Source organism: Talpa europaea (assembly GCF_964194135.1).
Source record: "Talpa europaea genome assembly, chromosome: 7".
Classification (NCBI taxonomy): domain Eukaryota; kingdom Metazoa; phylum Chordata; class Mammalia; order Eulipotyphla; family Talpidae; genus Talpa; species Talpa europaea.
Window position 1 is genome coordinate 18,698,803 of NC_140074.1, and position 17,340 is coordinate 18,716,142.

General features: G+C 37.8%; 1 protein-coding gene across 8 annotated transcripts in view; it reads left to right on the forward strand.

The window, feature by feature from the left end:
• ELAVL2 (ELAV like RNA binding protein 2) overlaps positions 1-17,340 on the forward strand; it is a gene marked incomplete at both ends in the record, with an annotated part of 130,484 nt that overhangs the window by 79,638 nt on the left and 33,506 nt on the right. For all 8 annotated transcript variants that reach the window (XM_084236776.1, XM_084236777.1, XM_084236771.1 and 5 more), the window contains one exon: positions 14,603-14,706. In XM_084236776.1, coding sequence (XP_084092902.1) covers positions 14,603-14,706 — 104 coding nt within the window. The remainder of the gene's footprint in view (positions 1-14,602; positions 14,707-17,340) is intronic.

Consider the following 17,340-nt stretch of genomic DNA (forward strand, 5'->3'; position numbering starts at 1 on the left):
AATTGGGGTACAGGCCAGAGGTGTGGGGGGTGAGAGGATTCACCAGAGAAAGAGTAGGGAACAGAACAGGCAGAGTGACTGAAATACACTGCTGAGGAGCGCAGCAGATGAATCAAGAGAGGTCTGCTGTACAATGTGGGTAGCTCCCTGGCCAGGGATCGAACTTGTGCTGCAGTGGCTGTGGATAGCTTCATAGGCTGCGTCTTAACCCCTTGTGCCACCAGGGAGGCTCTCAACATCATTTTCTTACAGCATTCATGAGAAAAAACAATCTCCCAACTAACACTGAAAAAAAATGACATTATTGAAGTACCTGATTTCTTTTAATATGGGTTTTGTTTGAAGTTTGCATTTCCAGAACTTCCCATGACTTTAAGTGAAGACTTGCTTTAATTATGTCTTATAGTAAAAGTTAACATTTGACCAAGGACAATTATTTGATAAAAAGTTGATAACTGTGAGGTAGTTATTACTGGGAAAATAGGGGTACTGACTGGAGATGCTGGGGATGGAAGAATTTACCAGAGACATATTAGAGAACAGAAAAGGTGAATTTATTGAAACATTCTACAAGGGAGCAGGGGGTGAGATGGGAGATTTTGACTGAGCTGGAAGAAACGTTTGGGACTCTTTTATAACCTGTTTTCATGGGCTTTTTCATTTGTGGGAGGCGAGTAGGGCTGTACTGGTTGCAGTCTACTGGGATATCAGATTTTGGTGTTCTGCCTGGTACTCTTTGCCCTGTTTCTGCATTCCTTGGAATTGTCCATAGCTCAATATTGGTCATATGGACCTGTGGCCAGATTTCCATGGCAACTATCAGTTGCCAAAAGTCTTCATGTCTCCCAGTATTATTCAGCTGAACAAAGTGTAGAAACTAAGTTTTAACTGTGTTTAATGATAACCCTGACAGTTACCGCTGTGATTAATTTTCAGTTTTTATTTCTAGATATTTAACCAGAGTTTTCAAGAATTTCTAGGAAAGAGAAGAAGTTTTGGGTTAATCTTCATGCTTTAAGAGTGGAAGGACTGAAACTAAGATGTGAAATCACATAGAATAGTTAATTGAATTGTTAAGTTGTAAGTGTAATCTTCTGGAAGCTTAAGAAAGATGCCTCTCTTCAAATAAATTCTCTAATCTGAATTTTTTATACACATAGAAGTCACAACTATAAAGAGAAAATAAGGATTTTTACATATAGTGCAAGTTTAACTTCCTTTAGTCTTAGATGTAATTTTTTGGGGGAGGAGCAGAGGATTAAGAATACAAATACATTATAGGCTCTTGGGTTAAGGAGATGCAGCTTTTTGTACATAAGTGTTTTTCTTGCTAGAGAAAAAATAAGATTGGAACTCTAGGTATAAATGCAATAGTTTAATGTTGGTGTTTATCAGGAGAGCTAGAATAAGCAGTGATTTCATAGGTTGTATTATATTTGAGAATAGGGCTTTTCTAGTAGGTCATCTGGCAGCATACCCAAGATTTTTCAACTTTTTCCTAAAATTGAGGAGATTGGCTTGTAATGTATAATTAGCACCTTGTTCCTTCATAAATAGCAAGGAAGAAATTGCCAGCAACAAAATAGGCAAACTCCTTGACACTAAAGGCTATGAGCTAACAGACTACTGTTTAGTGAAATCTTTGTTTGAGTGGTATACTTGTAATCGAATACCTAACTTTTGTATGGCATTCAACAGTTAAGGAAGCTCTTTAACATGGCTGATTGTAATGCAATCAGCATTATATTTTTATGCATTACATATTTATCCCCGAAACTCTTTGTCAAGGACAAGGGTACTTTTAGCTGAGCTTTTTTCACACATGAAATGCCATTGAGCAAATCTAGGTCTCCAGGTTATAAGACTACATATACGTTGCAGGAGCCCTTTAACTCTTAACCCCTTTTCTTGAGGAGACACGGTGTAGCAAAAAGATGGATTCTTCTAAATAATATACCTTTTGCTCTTTCCCAGTTTGAATCCTGAAAAATCTTTGCAGAGTTGCCAGGTAATATGGCCTCAGTAGCCCAGAAGCTCTTCTATAGAAGTTTCTTTCCACATCAGATGGTCCATAATTTTAGTATTTCACCTGGTATTATAAAAACACAGCATCTTCATCAAGACGAACCTCAGATAATGTGAATAATAAAGTAACTTCAGTAACAGCAGATTAAAGGTGCCATTATAGGACCTCCCTGGTGGTGCAAGGGGTTAAGCACTGCACTATGAAGCGATTTGCAGCCTCTGCAGCACGAGTTCAATCCCCAGCTGGCCAGGGAGCAACCCACATGGCGCAGCAGACCTCTTCTGACTCGCCCGCTGCTCCCCTCAGCAGTATACTTCGGTCAATCTGCATGTTCTGTTTCCCACTCTGTCTCTGGTGAATCCTCTCACCCTCCACATCTCTGGATGTACCCCAGCTCTTGTATGCATAAATAAATAAATCTTTAAAAAATAAAGGTGGCATTATATAAAAGGTTTTTAAGATGAATTAAAATTAAGATGCTCTTGAGTCTCTTTTTACCTATATCTTGCTATAGATTCATGGGTACCTGAAATGATAAAATGGTAATAAATTAAAAAGATTATTTTTGTTTAGTTTTTTCCTGCTTTATGGGGAAAATGTATCTGGAGTTAGCAACAGTGACCAAGATGTACTAAGGTGTAGAGTATATGATTTTGCTTTTGCCTTTGCTTCTCTTATTGATGTGATCACTGTGCTGCTGATGTGAACTTGTGCTAATGAGTCATTGTCTAGGCAAAATCTTTTAAGCATTTGCTTCTTAAAGTGTTTTTGTGAATTTTAAGTTTGGAGGATTACAGCAGCTAATCTTTTCAACTTTTTTAACTGGGTTATTTTGCAAGAAATGCTCATGTGTGATATGAATGTGGCAATGGTAGGACTAGACCATTTCTGTATTTCTCTTTAGAAGCCATCTGTTAATTGTTGGGCAAATTGCCCTGTGGTTTCAGAGTGGTTTGTAACGTAGCTTGTCCCTTAGCGAAAACAAAATTGATGTTTTTTTCTGCCAGGGATCCTCTTTGACAGTTTGTAGCCATTGTTCCCATCTGACCTGTAGTCTTTTAACTTTTACCATGTATAGCTTGGCTTTCTCCATAGATTATGTTCCCCTGGGATTCTTTCTCCTTTACTGCTTCAGAGAGGGCTTTCTTGAGGTCCTTGAAGCCATGCCTGCAGTATTTAAATAGGTTTCCTTTTTATAGTCAGCATTTACACTCTAACCTGCCCAAACAAAATTGGCCCATTTGGGGATTTCTCCTAAGTATAAAAAGCAGTACTTTTATGTGACTTTTTTTTTTTAATTTAGGGGGAGGAAAAGTTCATTTTCCTTATATTCTCTTGAAAATATAACTGCTTTCTTTAATATAAACTAAACAAAATGTCCTGTAATAATGCAAGGAAAACCACATTATTTATACTTAAGTCTTCCTGTCAATTGGGGACAATGACTATTCTTGGAATCTTTCTTCTTTTGTATTTGCTAGAACTATCACTAATTGTCTTTTTGAAATAGGTGAACTAAAGTAAGTAGTGAATTGTCTCCAGGAGGAAGCCTTGTTCATATCTGGTGGATACTTTATCGGTGTTACAGATCAGAGGGTCAAATAATACTTGTGTTTTTACTTTATTTGGAACTTTTTCCCCCTGATTGATGCTATCCATTGTCCCTTTTTAAAATGAATTAGGCTTTTCCTCCCCTCCCCCCTTGACTTGGCATCACCATATTATGAGAAGGACTTAGACACACTTATAACCTTGTGATTACCATGCAAAATGTCAAAATAATGTTAACACTTTGTGCCCACTTACATTAATTAACACTCAGTGCACTCGTAATAGCAGCTTAATAGGGGTGAAAAGATTCAGGTATATGTATTTTTTTTTTTTTTTTTTTTTAGGTATATATATGACATCTCAGAAAATGATAAGCCATTTCAGGGCAGTTATCTTTGTGTGTTTTTTTTTTTTTTTCTCCCCCATGATTGGGATTGTCTATACCTGTTAAGATACACGGTGAAAGAATATTTGTGAAACTGTTGGGTTGCTGCTCTATAATCATCACTTTAGTTTAAAAGGTACCTTGTCTCCTTACTTTTATGAAGGTGAGAAGTTACACTTGTGGGCCTCCCTGGTGGGGCAAGGGGTTAAGCACCGCACTATGGAGCAGTCCGTAGCCTCTGCAGCATGAGTTCGATCCCCGGCCGGCCAGGGAACAACCCACATGGCGCAGCAGACCTTTCCTGTCTCATTCACTGCTCCCCTCAGCAGTGTGTTTCAATCAGTCTGCCTGTTCTGTTCCCCACTCTGTCTCTGGTGAATCCTCTCACCCCCCTGCATCTCCGGCCTGTACCCCAGCTCTTGTATGCATAAATAAATAAATCTAAAAAAAAAATAGAAAGTTACACTCGAGAAGTGTACTTACCAAGAACACATCTTCCTGGGGCTTAAGGGGTTGCCTTTGATTCCAATCCTAGCTCTTATGTGGAAGGCCCATTGAAGAAAAAGTGCAGAAAGTTCAATTTTGAGAGGAATGGGGACTTGCTCTGAGTTAATCATGCTTATTCTAAGCTCACAGTACATTTAGCAGAGGCTCAGAGAAGGGGGAGCCTTAACAAAAAGTATTGTGGAATAGGAGAATCAGGGATAGACCACAGAGGCAAGGCTTTTTTCAGATGAGAGCTTCAGGATTCGGACAGTGTGTAGGGACTTGTGAAGGAGATTGTGGGTTTTTATCCTGTAATTCTGTTTTTTAGAGATCGCTGGGAACTTGATTGAAAGGGCTTTGGGTTAGTTCCCTTTCCTGGACTGTCACAGCTTCTTCCTTATTGGCCTTCTTGGCCGATGTGCAACTCCTAGTGGTTATTCCAGACTCCGAAGTTAACCTCTCTGCTTTTCCTTTCTTCACTGTTCCTCCCTGCTTGATGCCTCCTCCAGTGTGACCTACTAATTTTCACATACGGTGTCCCTATTCGAGAGTCTGCTTCCTTACCTCTACATGTATCCCATACTTGTTTAGTGTGTTTTAGTTTGACCATCTCCTCTCTCCTTCTCTACAGAAGAGCTCTACTCTATATGCCCGTTTCCTTAATTTCTGTCATAAAACTCCTCAATTTCATTTCTTATGTCATCCAACTAAAGATTTCTCCATTTGTCCCAGTTAAGCATGAAATTCCAGTGACTGATCCTGTTTCATGTTTATGAGGTGCCCACATCTCCCTTTTTTACTGTCATGCTTTAATTTTTGAGTTAAGATCTTAAGGGCAGAGACCATGTGGTATTGATCCCACCTGCTTTTCTGAGAGAAACCATACTATGCGTACGAAAGCATTTTAATGCAATCTGCTGACAAGAGAAGTGTCTTGTGTGGGAGATAATTTTGGCAGTAGCAAACATGTTTGGCTTTAGCCATAAGAATTGCTTTCTGAGTTTCTGGAAAAGGAGTATGCAAATCAGGTCCTTTTTTAAGTGAATCTTTTTATAATGTGGATATCTCTAATCTGTCTGTTTTGTAATGATGAATTTGTTTTGGAGGTTTAAGTTATTTGTGCATCTGCAGGATGCCATTCCTTTTCTTGGGGTTTTCTTTTTTCATTTATATGTAGTATCTTGTTGGATTAAAGAAGAATGGAATCTGTTTCATGACAAAAGAACAAGATAAAATACAGGTATATTTGGAAATTATGAATATCATCGTTGAAGAGTTGTCAGTCACAGGATTCTGCCTCAAAGCAATTTTCAAGCTTGGCCAAAAGCAATGACCTGTAAATCTGCCTGCTCTGCTCCTCACTCTGTCTGTGGTGAATCCTCTCACCACCCGCACCTCTGGCCTGCACCCCAGTTGTTCTATGCAATAATACAAATCTCATTTAAAAAAAAGAAAAGATTGTGCCTTAGTTCAGAGTTGTTAATGTCCTGTTCTTGAATAGTAGGGTCTCATTTTCTAACCAGCTGACAGTTTTTTGGCTTTTATTCTCATTACAGGGCAGCTACAGTGTTTGAAGATAGAACTGATCGTTTTTCTTTTAGAGAAATACCTAAGTCAATAAGTAATGAGACTAGCTTTTGTTTTAACTGTGGTGTCGAAATGCTAAAATATCTCTTATTCTTCTCCAAAGTTTTTTTTTCCCTTGTATTGTAACATTATACGATTCAAATTAAAGTCTTCATGAAAGACATATTCTAGAAGAATTGGCTCATTTTCCCACCTTAAAAATCATTTTCCCTAATGTTCCTGGACTTAGATGCAAGACATCTTCATATATTTGTGCAGTACTCAAGAATTTAGAGGACTTAATATGCTGTTTTCTGTTCTCACAGCTTAAGACTGAATTGTGTGGGAGTTCTTAATGTTGTCTGAAAATGTGATGTATTAAGAACCCACAGTTTCGCCAACTTAAGCAAGGTCACACTGCATTGCCAGCAAATTCATAATTACTGGGACTGAAACTATAGGAAAATAGAACTCTACCAGTTGCATAATCAGAGGACAGATAGGACCACTAAAATTAACTTGAAAGGCAAAAGTCCTGCTGCTGAGGACATTAACTGCTCCCTGTAGAATTATGCTGCTTAGGTAATATTTTCCAGATGATCAATATTTACAACTTTGATTTCAGCAGAAAAGTTACAGTGAAGACTCTATATTATCTCAGTAATCTGGAAAGTCTGAAAATCATTTAAAAATACTGGGGCATTTTAGTGTAGAGCTCACTTTATTAGGGTTTGTGTGGAAGATGAATCTTTGAGCCATCTGTTTTCTGTATTATGTTTAGTGTCTAGGTTGAATTCGCCATCCTTGTGATAATCCCTGATAATGCCCTGTGGGAAGCTGGTAAAAATGCCCCCAGCTTTTGGGGATGCTGACTTGGTCTGTAGCAATAGAATTTTTCAGCAGCCCTCTGCCTCACAGGTTGGCCTTACTCATTAGAAGGCGGCGAGGCGGGCCTGTTTAATTTGACCTGTGTTAGTTGAGTATTTAAATGGAGGGACCTGCTGCATCTGGCATGCTGGATCTGTGGGGACTCAGACTAGGTCATGAATTAAAATTTGGAAAGAAGTGTTGTTAGGGGGAAAAGGATGTCCTAAAGCTAATCCCATAGAGGCTTCGTGGAGTCCACCCCCACCCCAGGCCAAAGCCAAAAGACACTGGGAACTCCAAATCCCATCACCACCAAAGGGAAGGTGGCTGGAACCTGAGGGTGGGGTTAAGCAGCCAGGTGGGTATAAAGCCAGACACGTGGGCTTGGAGGGGTTCCCCCATTTTGGCTCTCCACCAGCGAGCAGCGTCCAGCCAGCTCTGAGAGTGCTTTTTGGGTTTCCAGATCGGTCAATCGGGTTGGAAGCATTAAAGACTTTATTTGCCTATTTTCTCCCTGAGTTGTACATTTTCCTTATTTCCTTTTCCCTTGTAAATAAACCTTTTATTAACCTTTTGCGTGTGCCTGTAGTGGAGTATTAATAAGTCCCTTTTAAGCGCGCGGGTGAGGACCCAAAGCCAGGCAACCCGTTCAATATCGGGGCTGCCCTATAACAATGTCACTAGAGAAGTTGTGTCCCTCTGTTGTGAAATTCTCTCAAACCTTTCCCCTGATTTGTGGCGCTTGCATGGTTTTATTACATATCAGAGCTGAGATTATAGGAACGCTCCTTTGTAAAGTCTGGTGCATGTTGCTTTGATGCCAGAGTTGCAGTGCACAGCCTGTCTGAACAGACACACATTATGAGTGCCCAAGAACAGAAAGTCCATCTGAAGAAATACAACACATTGGGACTTTATTGTGTGTTCGGGGGAGGAGGCAAGTAGGGTGTTACAATGAGAGGCAGGACTTGGTTTGTCTTTAAGAAAAAAAATACTTGTCCTTCCTTGGAGTAAAAACTTTGTCACATTATTATTATTATTTTTTTTTAAATAAGGAGTTTTATATAGAAACGGTGAATCTTTTCAGTTTGCTTTTCTCAAGTGCTAAATTATTATACCTCAGGTTGCAAATAGTCTTGCTTGTCAAGAGAGGACTGTACTGACCTGTTTCTGCTATCTGGGATTTAAAAAGATTCATGTCGTTTTTGTCCTTTTTTATTTCGTAAAACATTACTACTGCTCTAAATGAAATAATAGATACACATCAATCAGAGTAGTCACCTTTTATTGTTGATTCAACTACCAGGTTTTTACAGAATTCACTCTGCATTTTATTTGACTTGTACATGAATAGTCTCGGCAGACTTAATTATATTAGTGAAAAAGCACTTTCAACAAAATTATATGCTGACATCCCATAATTCATACTTACAGATTTGTGAAACAGATTTATGTAAATCTATCAAATTACTCTAGGTGACATTATTTTTTAAAATTGAGATTCATTTAAACAGTATTTGTAGAAAATTTTCATATGAAAAAATTTACATGAACTATTAAATATCTCCCATCACTCCCTTATAAAGACAGAATACTGTAACATTTGAGCATCTTGTCTCCATTTGTTCTGTAATCCATCTGGTACAATGCAGGGACACCGGGAGCATGTTTAGAAGGGCATCTCGCTTCTAAAACATAAGCTCCTGGAAGGCAGAGGGCTGTTTTTTTCATTTGTTCTTAGTTTGTTCATTAGCTCATTTGTTTTTTCGTTCGTTTGTTCATTTATTCAATGAACATGTAATTAATAATCTGTCAGGAACTGTGCTCAGCTTGCCCTTGCTTAACTGTCTAAATGAGGGGTAGGTATCCAAATGGACTCAATACCCATTTGCACTAGATAAAAGCATATTGGAAGGACTGGAAAAAAATATTGAACAGTTTACTACATTGGCAGTGGGACAAATAATCATTATAAATAGTCTCAGAGGATATGTGGGATTGGCCAGTTGAAGAAGTATGTTGCAGGGGCAGGAAACTGAACTTGCATTTTAGGGTATATAAGAATAATAAAGCATGAAACTGATGTTAATGACCTTGAAAACCAGACCAAAATTGGAGTTGTCTTTTAGGAAGAGCACCAGTACATTATGGTGGAGGATGAGTGGTTTTCGAGTTAACAGGATCTGGGTAAGGAGTGATGGGTTAGATTACTGTGTTAATAATCTGAGTTAGAATAATACATGAGTCCTGTGCTAATGCCAAGATGGGGTAGTAAAGATGGACAGATTTAATTCAAGAAATGGCAGGATGTGGTAATAGTATGGAAGAATTTGCGCTGAAATAAATCCACTTGCCAAGCTTTCCTATTAGCCTGTGAGCTACTTCTATGTTGATCAAGTTTTGAATCAGATAATACTTTGAGGAGGAAGGTGGACTCTGACCACTCTAAACAGTAGCCCTGATCCCTGACTCCCTATCTCATCCCTCTGCTGCTCCTTTTTTCTCCTTAGCCCTTACTTTCTTCTAATAGAATGTAGAGCTTGTTTGTCTTCTACCAGATTTTAAGTTTTGTGAAGAGAAACTTTTTGTCTATCTGTTGTATCCTCAGGGCCTAGCAAAAAGTAGATTTGCTATAATTGGTGAATAAACAATGCTAAATGTTGGCGGCAAACAGAATGTTATTTTCCACAGTTCCATGTTTGGGGGGGGTTCTCACTTCATATTGGTTGGATAATATTAAATTAGTGTTATCAGGTTTATAATCAAGAATTATGGTTTACTATTGCCTTTACCTTTAAACCTGAGGAAATAATTTGATATTCTGAGCATTGATAGCAATTTGAAATAGAAAAAAGATGAAGTAAAGTGACCTTTGAATTAAATGGGTCTAGAAGATTGTGTATTTTTAATTAAAATATGCAATTAAAATTTTAATTAAAGCATGCTTTTGAAAGCAGTGTAGGTGGCAAGGGAATGACTGCTGCTTTGAATTACACACAGTTTGGGATAAATTGGAGTTTACTGTGTTTCCCACTAGTAAGTTGTCACCTACATGAATTTTCTTCCTGTTTTCCTCTGCTTGCCCTGATCCCCCACTTCACTCTCTCTCTGGGCCTCTGTCCCAGTTAGAAGCCTAGGGAGTGTTTTAACTCTGTGCTTCAGATTACTTGACTATGGTTCTAAGGATATTCTTTTTATGCCAGGAGCAGTTTAGAAGTGATTTTCCTATCTTTTGTGAAAAAGAGATCATATATGTTAAAGAGGAAAATACAAAACAGGCATTCACACGTGTGGGATACAGAATACATGTGCTGAAGTGCAATACTGACCTGGAGTTTTCTATTTTCAGCAGCTGTGTGAGTGTCTTAGGCCTGAACAACTGATGGTTTAGATAGCTTTCTCCATAGCGAAGATCTGGAGTCCCTGCCCAAAGGGACTCTAGACAGCCCGCTGTTAGCACTAAGGCATAAAGTAATCGTTCCTTAATCCCTAAGAGTGTGGAGCCACAAGTAGCCAGTGAGGCCAGTGGAGACAGTTCCTGATATTCTATACCAGGGGGGAGTTTTTTTGCCTTTTGAGGATAGGATTTATTGGTTGTCTTGGCTTTTTGGGGGAAAACCTTAGCTCTGTCATTTTGTTTGGAATTTTCTCTCAGTCAAACTGGTTTCCATAATGGTTATACTTGGAATTTAAATGTAGCGCTTTATACATTTATTAAAGAAGTGATTCTTGGCTTTTGGATTGTCAGTATGCACATTCTAAATTCAGAATGATTTGAAAAATGGATTTGGATGATATAGATAAATGATGCTTGGTTTCCAAGCCTTCCCTTGTGGTTTGTGACTGTTACTAGCTGATGAATATGAGTGGGGGAAAATGGATCCAGGCTAAATATTTCTTTTAATGTTTTACTTTCTACTGCTTTTATTTTTAAAAAAACCTGCACTCTTATAATAATGTGAAATAGTCACTATATAAATAAGATGCGATTTGCATTGTCATAGGAATGACTAGAATTCACATATAGTGGAACTGGCATTTGCACACAAAGTACAGGAATTTGAAACAGTTAATTGTCTCAAAACATGTTTTTTTTTTTTTTTTAAATGGTAAAGTCCTGTTAGAAAATACCTGGTTACATTATATTTAAGTCATTTTGAACATGGTTTGCTGGCATGTAGACCATTTGTGAGTTGAATGGGAAGACCATAGTATTTGAGAGTTTTGGATTCAAGTCCTGACCACTAGTTCCTATCTTGTTTTTTGATTTGAGGAAGCTGATTGACCCTCCTGATACTATTTCTACCTTATAGGAGAAGAATATGAATTACTTGATTAATGGGAGGCTAAAATTAAAGAGTAAAACACCAAATAGCTGAAAGGTGAGAATGGTGAGGGTCTTGCTTATTTTGATGTCATATGGGATGTCTTTATCTATTTTTAAGTATCCAGTAAATACTTGATTTCACTCATTCCTTCTGAAGTTCCTAACTCCTTTGTGTTCCAGTGCTGACATTTTAATGCTTCTATGACAATGGGTTTAGGAATGCAGCTTTTAAATGCAGATGTGCACTTGCATATTTTGCTTTGGAGGATAGTAAAATTGTGCATACCTCACAAACATTCTGATTGGGTAGTCCTCTTCCCTGTAATGCCACTGAGCAAGTTGGAAACCTTGTATGTGGAAGAGAGGTCATTTGGGGATAAATGTTGTCTGAGTGCTTAATTTGCAGAGAGGAGAAATTTGGCTGATATTATAGTTAGCTGTGATTGCTTAAGAGGGGGTTGGGTCCGAAACCCAATTCGTACATGAATCCTTTCTTGGGGATGTTCATAATAGCTTTGGTTAAACACACAACAGTATTATGCTTCTCATTCATTCATTTAGCAAACTTTTGAATTCCTATAGTGTGCTAGGAGCAAAAGCTCAGAAGCCAGCAGGAGACAGTTAAGCAGGAACTCAGCAGGACAAACTGTTCATTTTAACCACTGACCCAACTCCATGGACACTACTATGCCTGAGCGTGACCTCAAGAGGCTAAATAAACTTTTCTCTGAAGTGGTAGATGACTTGAAGATTTTAGAAGAAAGATAACCACCGATACCTTCAAAGTACACCTGTAGGGCCTCCCCGGTGGCGCAGCGGTTGAGCACTGGGTTGCGAAGCTGCCTGCAGCCTCTGCAACGCCGGTTCTATCCCCGGCCACCTGGCAAGGGTCCCACATGGCGCGCAGACCTCTCCTGCCGCCCGCTGCTCCCCTCAGCAGTATACTTCGGTCTTTCTGCCTGCTCTGCTCTGCCCTCTGGCTCTGGTGAATTCTCTCACCCTCCCGCGCTTCTGACTGTACCCAGTGCTTGTATAAATAAATAAATCTTTAAAAAAATAAATAAAAGCTATCATTTAAAAAAAAAAAAGTACACCTGTAAAAAAGTAGTCTTCCCTGCAAGAGTCATTTCATTTGCCTAGATCATCAGCACTTGGCTTCTCTCTGGATTAACAGAAAGAAGCCCCATTGATAACCTTGGATTATCCCCCTATTAAAACTGATTCTCAAGCTTTGCTAGATTCACCAGGATTTTAAAAACCTGATTTTGCAGTACTTCCTAATAAGGCCAATGAAATAAAAATCTTTAGGCGTGCGACTCAGACATCAGGTTTATTTATTTGTTGTTTAACTTTGTAGATGATTTCATTTTGCAACCAAGGTTGAGAAGCACTTTGTTTAGAAGCTGCTGAAATGCAAGTATGAGGGTAGTGCCAGTAGATGGGAGAAATGGTCTCTTCATGCTGGTATAATTGACAGTTTTATTCATTTTGTCATAGAATAGTAGTTTGACAAAACAATGTTTATCTTGCCTCTCCATTATATTTATAGCAATTTTGTGGTCTGAGTTTAAATAAATATACTCAAAACTCTTGAGATATACATTATTTTTCCTCACTTTGTTTTGATTAGAATGATCTACTCCCATCAACAGTGAATGTTCACCTCATTGCCTCAGCAGCCTCATTGAGGAGGATTTATTATCCTCATTTTAGAAATGAGGAAGTTACTTCTCAGAGAGGTTAAGAAGCTTCTTCAGGGTCACACGGGTGGCAAATGGCAGTGCAAGGACTGATACTGCCTGTCACTGAATCCCATATACTATCAGAAGCTGCTTTCTTGGCTCAAGCAGAATGTTGAACCAATTTGAATCTTGCTCAGTGACAATGGAATTTGAACACGTTTTGTAAGACGGCACTATGCATATGTGGTAGACTTGGATAAATGATGAATAGTTGTTGAATTAGTAAAAAGCTGAATGTTTAAAAATACAATAGTTTCATATGCAACTTTAAAAAACACAGAAGTGTAAGTTAAAACAAATCTTTGTGATTAGTGTGAGGAAAAAATGAACTAAATTTGTTTTAGTTCAGCTCTGACCCCTTTTTTTATGCAAACAAGGAAAAATACAGTTTGATAAGAGGAAAACAGTTAGCAATGCATATCTCAAATAATGATAGTGGTCCCTAAAATAAAGCCACAGTTTTTCATGGTTAATAAGTACTTAGTTAGCTTCTTGCTCTTTTATTTTTGGTGGGTGTGGTTACAAGTAACCACATTAAGATAATCAAAGTTACTGTCCTAAAAATCTATATTATCACTTCTCCCATTCCTGCCCCCCCCCCAAAAAAAAAGCCATCATTTCAATGTGAAATTGATACAAAATAATGTTTAGTGAAGCATTTGAACCTTAACTGGGCATCTTCCAGGAAATCTTTGGTTTGACTTCCAGTAGTCTGAATATTTCTTAGGTTCATTTTTATTACCAACTCTGTACTGTTTCTCATCCTTTCAAACTGAAAAGTTTTCTGTTAGTTGGGAGTTTGAGACCTTTAGGATTGACCTGGCCTCTGTGTACATTCCACTGACTCCAGCTCCTTGATGCCTCCCATTTTTAAAGTTGTGTCGTCGTTGAGTTAGGTTATGAGGGAATAACAACAAGATTTATTTTGAAGCAATTCTTAACAATTTTTTTTTGTTTGTTTTTCTTCCTTTCCCACATGTTTGACTGGGATGTCCTCTGTGCAAATCTTAGGGATTATATGCAAATATGAATAATATCTATATCATCAAATTCCCTTTAGAAAATTGTTCTGTTGATTTGAAGAGGAACTCCTCTAAAAAAAATGTACAGATGCATACACACACATTCACATTTACACACATGATCCTTCACATTTTAAACTCAAAATTGTACTTAGTAAATACTATACATTTATTAAGGTGCAATGCATAGAAAATTGACAGATTCTTGGTTGTTGCTTACCACCTTCCAATTTTATGGGTAAAGAAACTGAAGCTGAAGAAGTTATACCTTGAAACCTACTCAGCAACTCAGTAGAGGCTTGAATGTTGCCTTGCTTCTGGGTGTTCCTGCTCAGCAGGACATGTATGATGGAATCCTTTGGGATTGTGTGTGGTTTTTTTTTTTTTTTTTTTTTTTTTTTAAATAGAACAGATTGCTGAGTTCTAACTGATGTGTAAACTTGCAAATAATAGTAGACAAGAGTTGAAAAAAGACCACATGTATATTTCTGGAAGAATTAATGGTAACTTCTTTTTGCTATTGAGAAAATATGCGGGTGTTAATAAGACCATATGCCAAAATGAAAGTAGATTTCTGTCATTAGTGGTGTAGAACTAATATATGCCTTTTTTCCCCTTCACTTTCATTAGGGCAGAGCTTGGGATATGGCTTTGTGAACTACATTGACCCTAAGGATGCAGAGAAAGCTATCAACACCCTGAATGGATTGCGACTTCAAACCAAAACAATTAAAGTATGTTTAAAGTTGTTTTTTTTTTTAATCTTTTTGCAGAATGAAGGTTAAAAATTTAAGATCTACTTGTAGTTTTTTATTTAATGCCCAGATAGATATTTCTCTGGGAAGCATAGCAGAATGTTTTCATTTGTTGCTTGATGGGGAAAATTTTTATTCATGAGTACTCATGTCATCACTCCTTATTAACAAAGTAGCAACATTCTTAGAAGGGTATATAAAACCTACTAAATGATATATTGCCTTCCTTTATAAAGAATTGCTTTTTATATTTATATATAATTTAGTAGTATACAGTAGTATTTAGTAGTATAAAGAATTGCTTTAAAAAGGAAGGAATTACTTTGTTGTATAATTTGAAGAAATCTTAAAACTGTTCTAACACAGGGGGTTGGGAAAATTTGTTGTTAAAAGGGCCAGGTAATAAATACATCAGGCTTTGCAGGTCATATCATCTGTGTCATAACCTCAAATCTGCCCCTTGTAGCTGGAAGAGAGCCATAGCCACTACACAAACGAATAGATGTGACTGATCCCAGTACATTAATGGACACTGAAACTTGAATTCTGTGTAATGTTCATGTGTCATAAAATAGTCTTTGTATTTTGGCCCAATCATTAAAAAAACCTAAAAACTATTCTTAGCTCATGGGTCACACAAAACAAGTGGAAGCAGGGATATGGCCCTTGGGTTTTAGTTTGACTCTGTTCTAGCAGATCCAGTTTATTTTGAGAAGACTAATTGCAAGAATTTATATGCCAGGCAGGTTATTTTTCCTGTTATATTTTTCTATTCAAGACAAATGATAAGTAATTTGTGGACATTTTCCCACTTTTTGGGTGAATTTTAAAAATCTTATGTATATTCTCTCTGGATAAGAAGTTAATCCAATTTGTGGTATAGATTTCTTTTCCTTTGGAAAAGAGATGTTGCCTCTGGCGGACTCTTTAAGTTCACATGTCATCAATTTTCCCTCTCCTGCCCAGTGCGGACATTGCCAATCAATCATGTACATCTTTCTTACAAGTCTAGATGTGACGCCCAAATATTTTTCAAAATAGTGTTCCAGACAACCTCTATCAATTGCCTCAAGTTGGAACCTATTTTCTACCTTTAATTTAAAAAGTCAGCTTATGCTATAGCCTGAAGTACTGAGGGGAAGTTAGTCAAGGCTGACTGTGGCATCTATCTTGCTTAGAGACTTGTCTAGAAGAGTTCTCTCATTTTTTCAGGTACCTGGAAATGCAGTGTCATCTCTGTGTTTAAAAGTTGCTTCTTTTAGAATTATCAGTTAAGGTAATTCGTTAGCCTAGGTAGTTTTGACAACTCATTTTTTATATTTATTGGCCCACAGGAAAAACGCCTCTCAGCTCTGTCTCATTTAATGGAAACTGTATGCAGTAACTCTCAAATGTACTTGGATGTAAGATACCCCAGAATGGGCGTGACATATTTCTTGATGAAAAAAATGTCTTATGAAAGATTCACCCTTGAATCAGAAAAAGAACTGTTTTCTCTGTTACAAAAATTTGAGAAAGAATGTAGATTTCTAACACAAACACATACAAAGACTCACATTTGTTTTGATATTGACTAGTCAGTAGGCTGTTTTCCCTAATTGTACATATTTCTCTGTATACTTTTTCTTTGTGTCACAGAGTAACCTTTAATAGTGCTGGTAATAATCAAGTGCTATTAAATAAAGACATTCAGCTTGTTTCATGTGTTCTGTACCCTACTGCAAATTTTTGCAGGTCTCCCCATCTTAATTTCTGGGATAGCTGCTAGTGTAACTTACTTTTGGGGTCCTGTGCTGTGTTTAAGAAAATTGATTAGGTGTTTGGGAAGGCTCATTCCAGGACATATTCTTTCCTTCATTCCAAAAATAACCACCCTGTTTCATTGTAGTGAGTCATTCTTTTGCTGTAAGTCTGTTCTTTTGCAATAAAGTCCACAAGAAGTCATAAATGCATGGAAACAGTTCACTATAGAAGAAAGGTCCATGGCCTTCATTGATAACTGTTTCACCACTGTCTATCTCTTGACCTTCTCTTCAGAGCTGGGTTGCTTGGGCAGACTACATGGAAGAAAGGACAGTAATGCCTTGTGGCTTTTGCACTGACATCTGCTACTTTACTTCAGATTTTCTGAAGCGGGGTGGTAGGTAGGCAGCAGGACTTCTTTCCCTGCCCCCATTTGATTCCTGCAAAAATATTAGATAACAGCTGGTATCCTTAGTTTGGCCCAGATTTCTTTGAGAGGCAAAAGCAGGCCATTTTCCAAACCACATAGCACCATTTTTGTCTGTTCTTTCTGTGTTTTTCTCCTTAATTTCAACTAGATTTTTCCTTAATCTCAATGTTTTGTATTCTTATATAACATTTGGTACAGGTTTTTCAAGAGTTCATGGCTTTAAATACTGTTGGAAGCTGCATTTTTGTTGGTGGTTGTCAGGCTAATCTTACAAAGACACCATTTTCTTTACAGTATTTCTCACTCGAGTGACCCAGTGTTGTTATTCTCCACAGTCGTCAGACTGGCTCTTCCCTTACGAGCTGATCTTACCCCAAGTCTCTGCACATATGCTCATGGAGCTCCCACTCCTGGCATACCCTTTACCACTCATTTTTTAT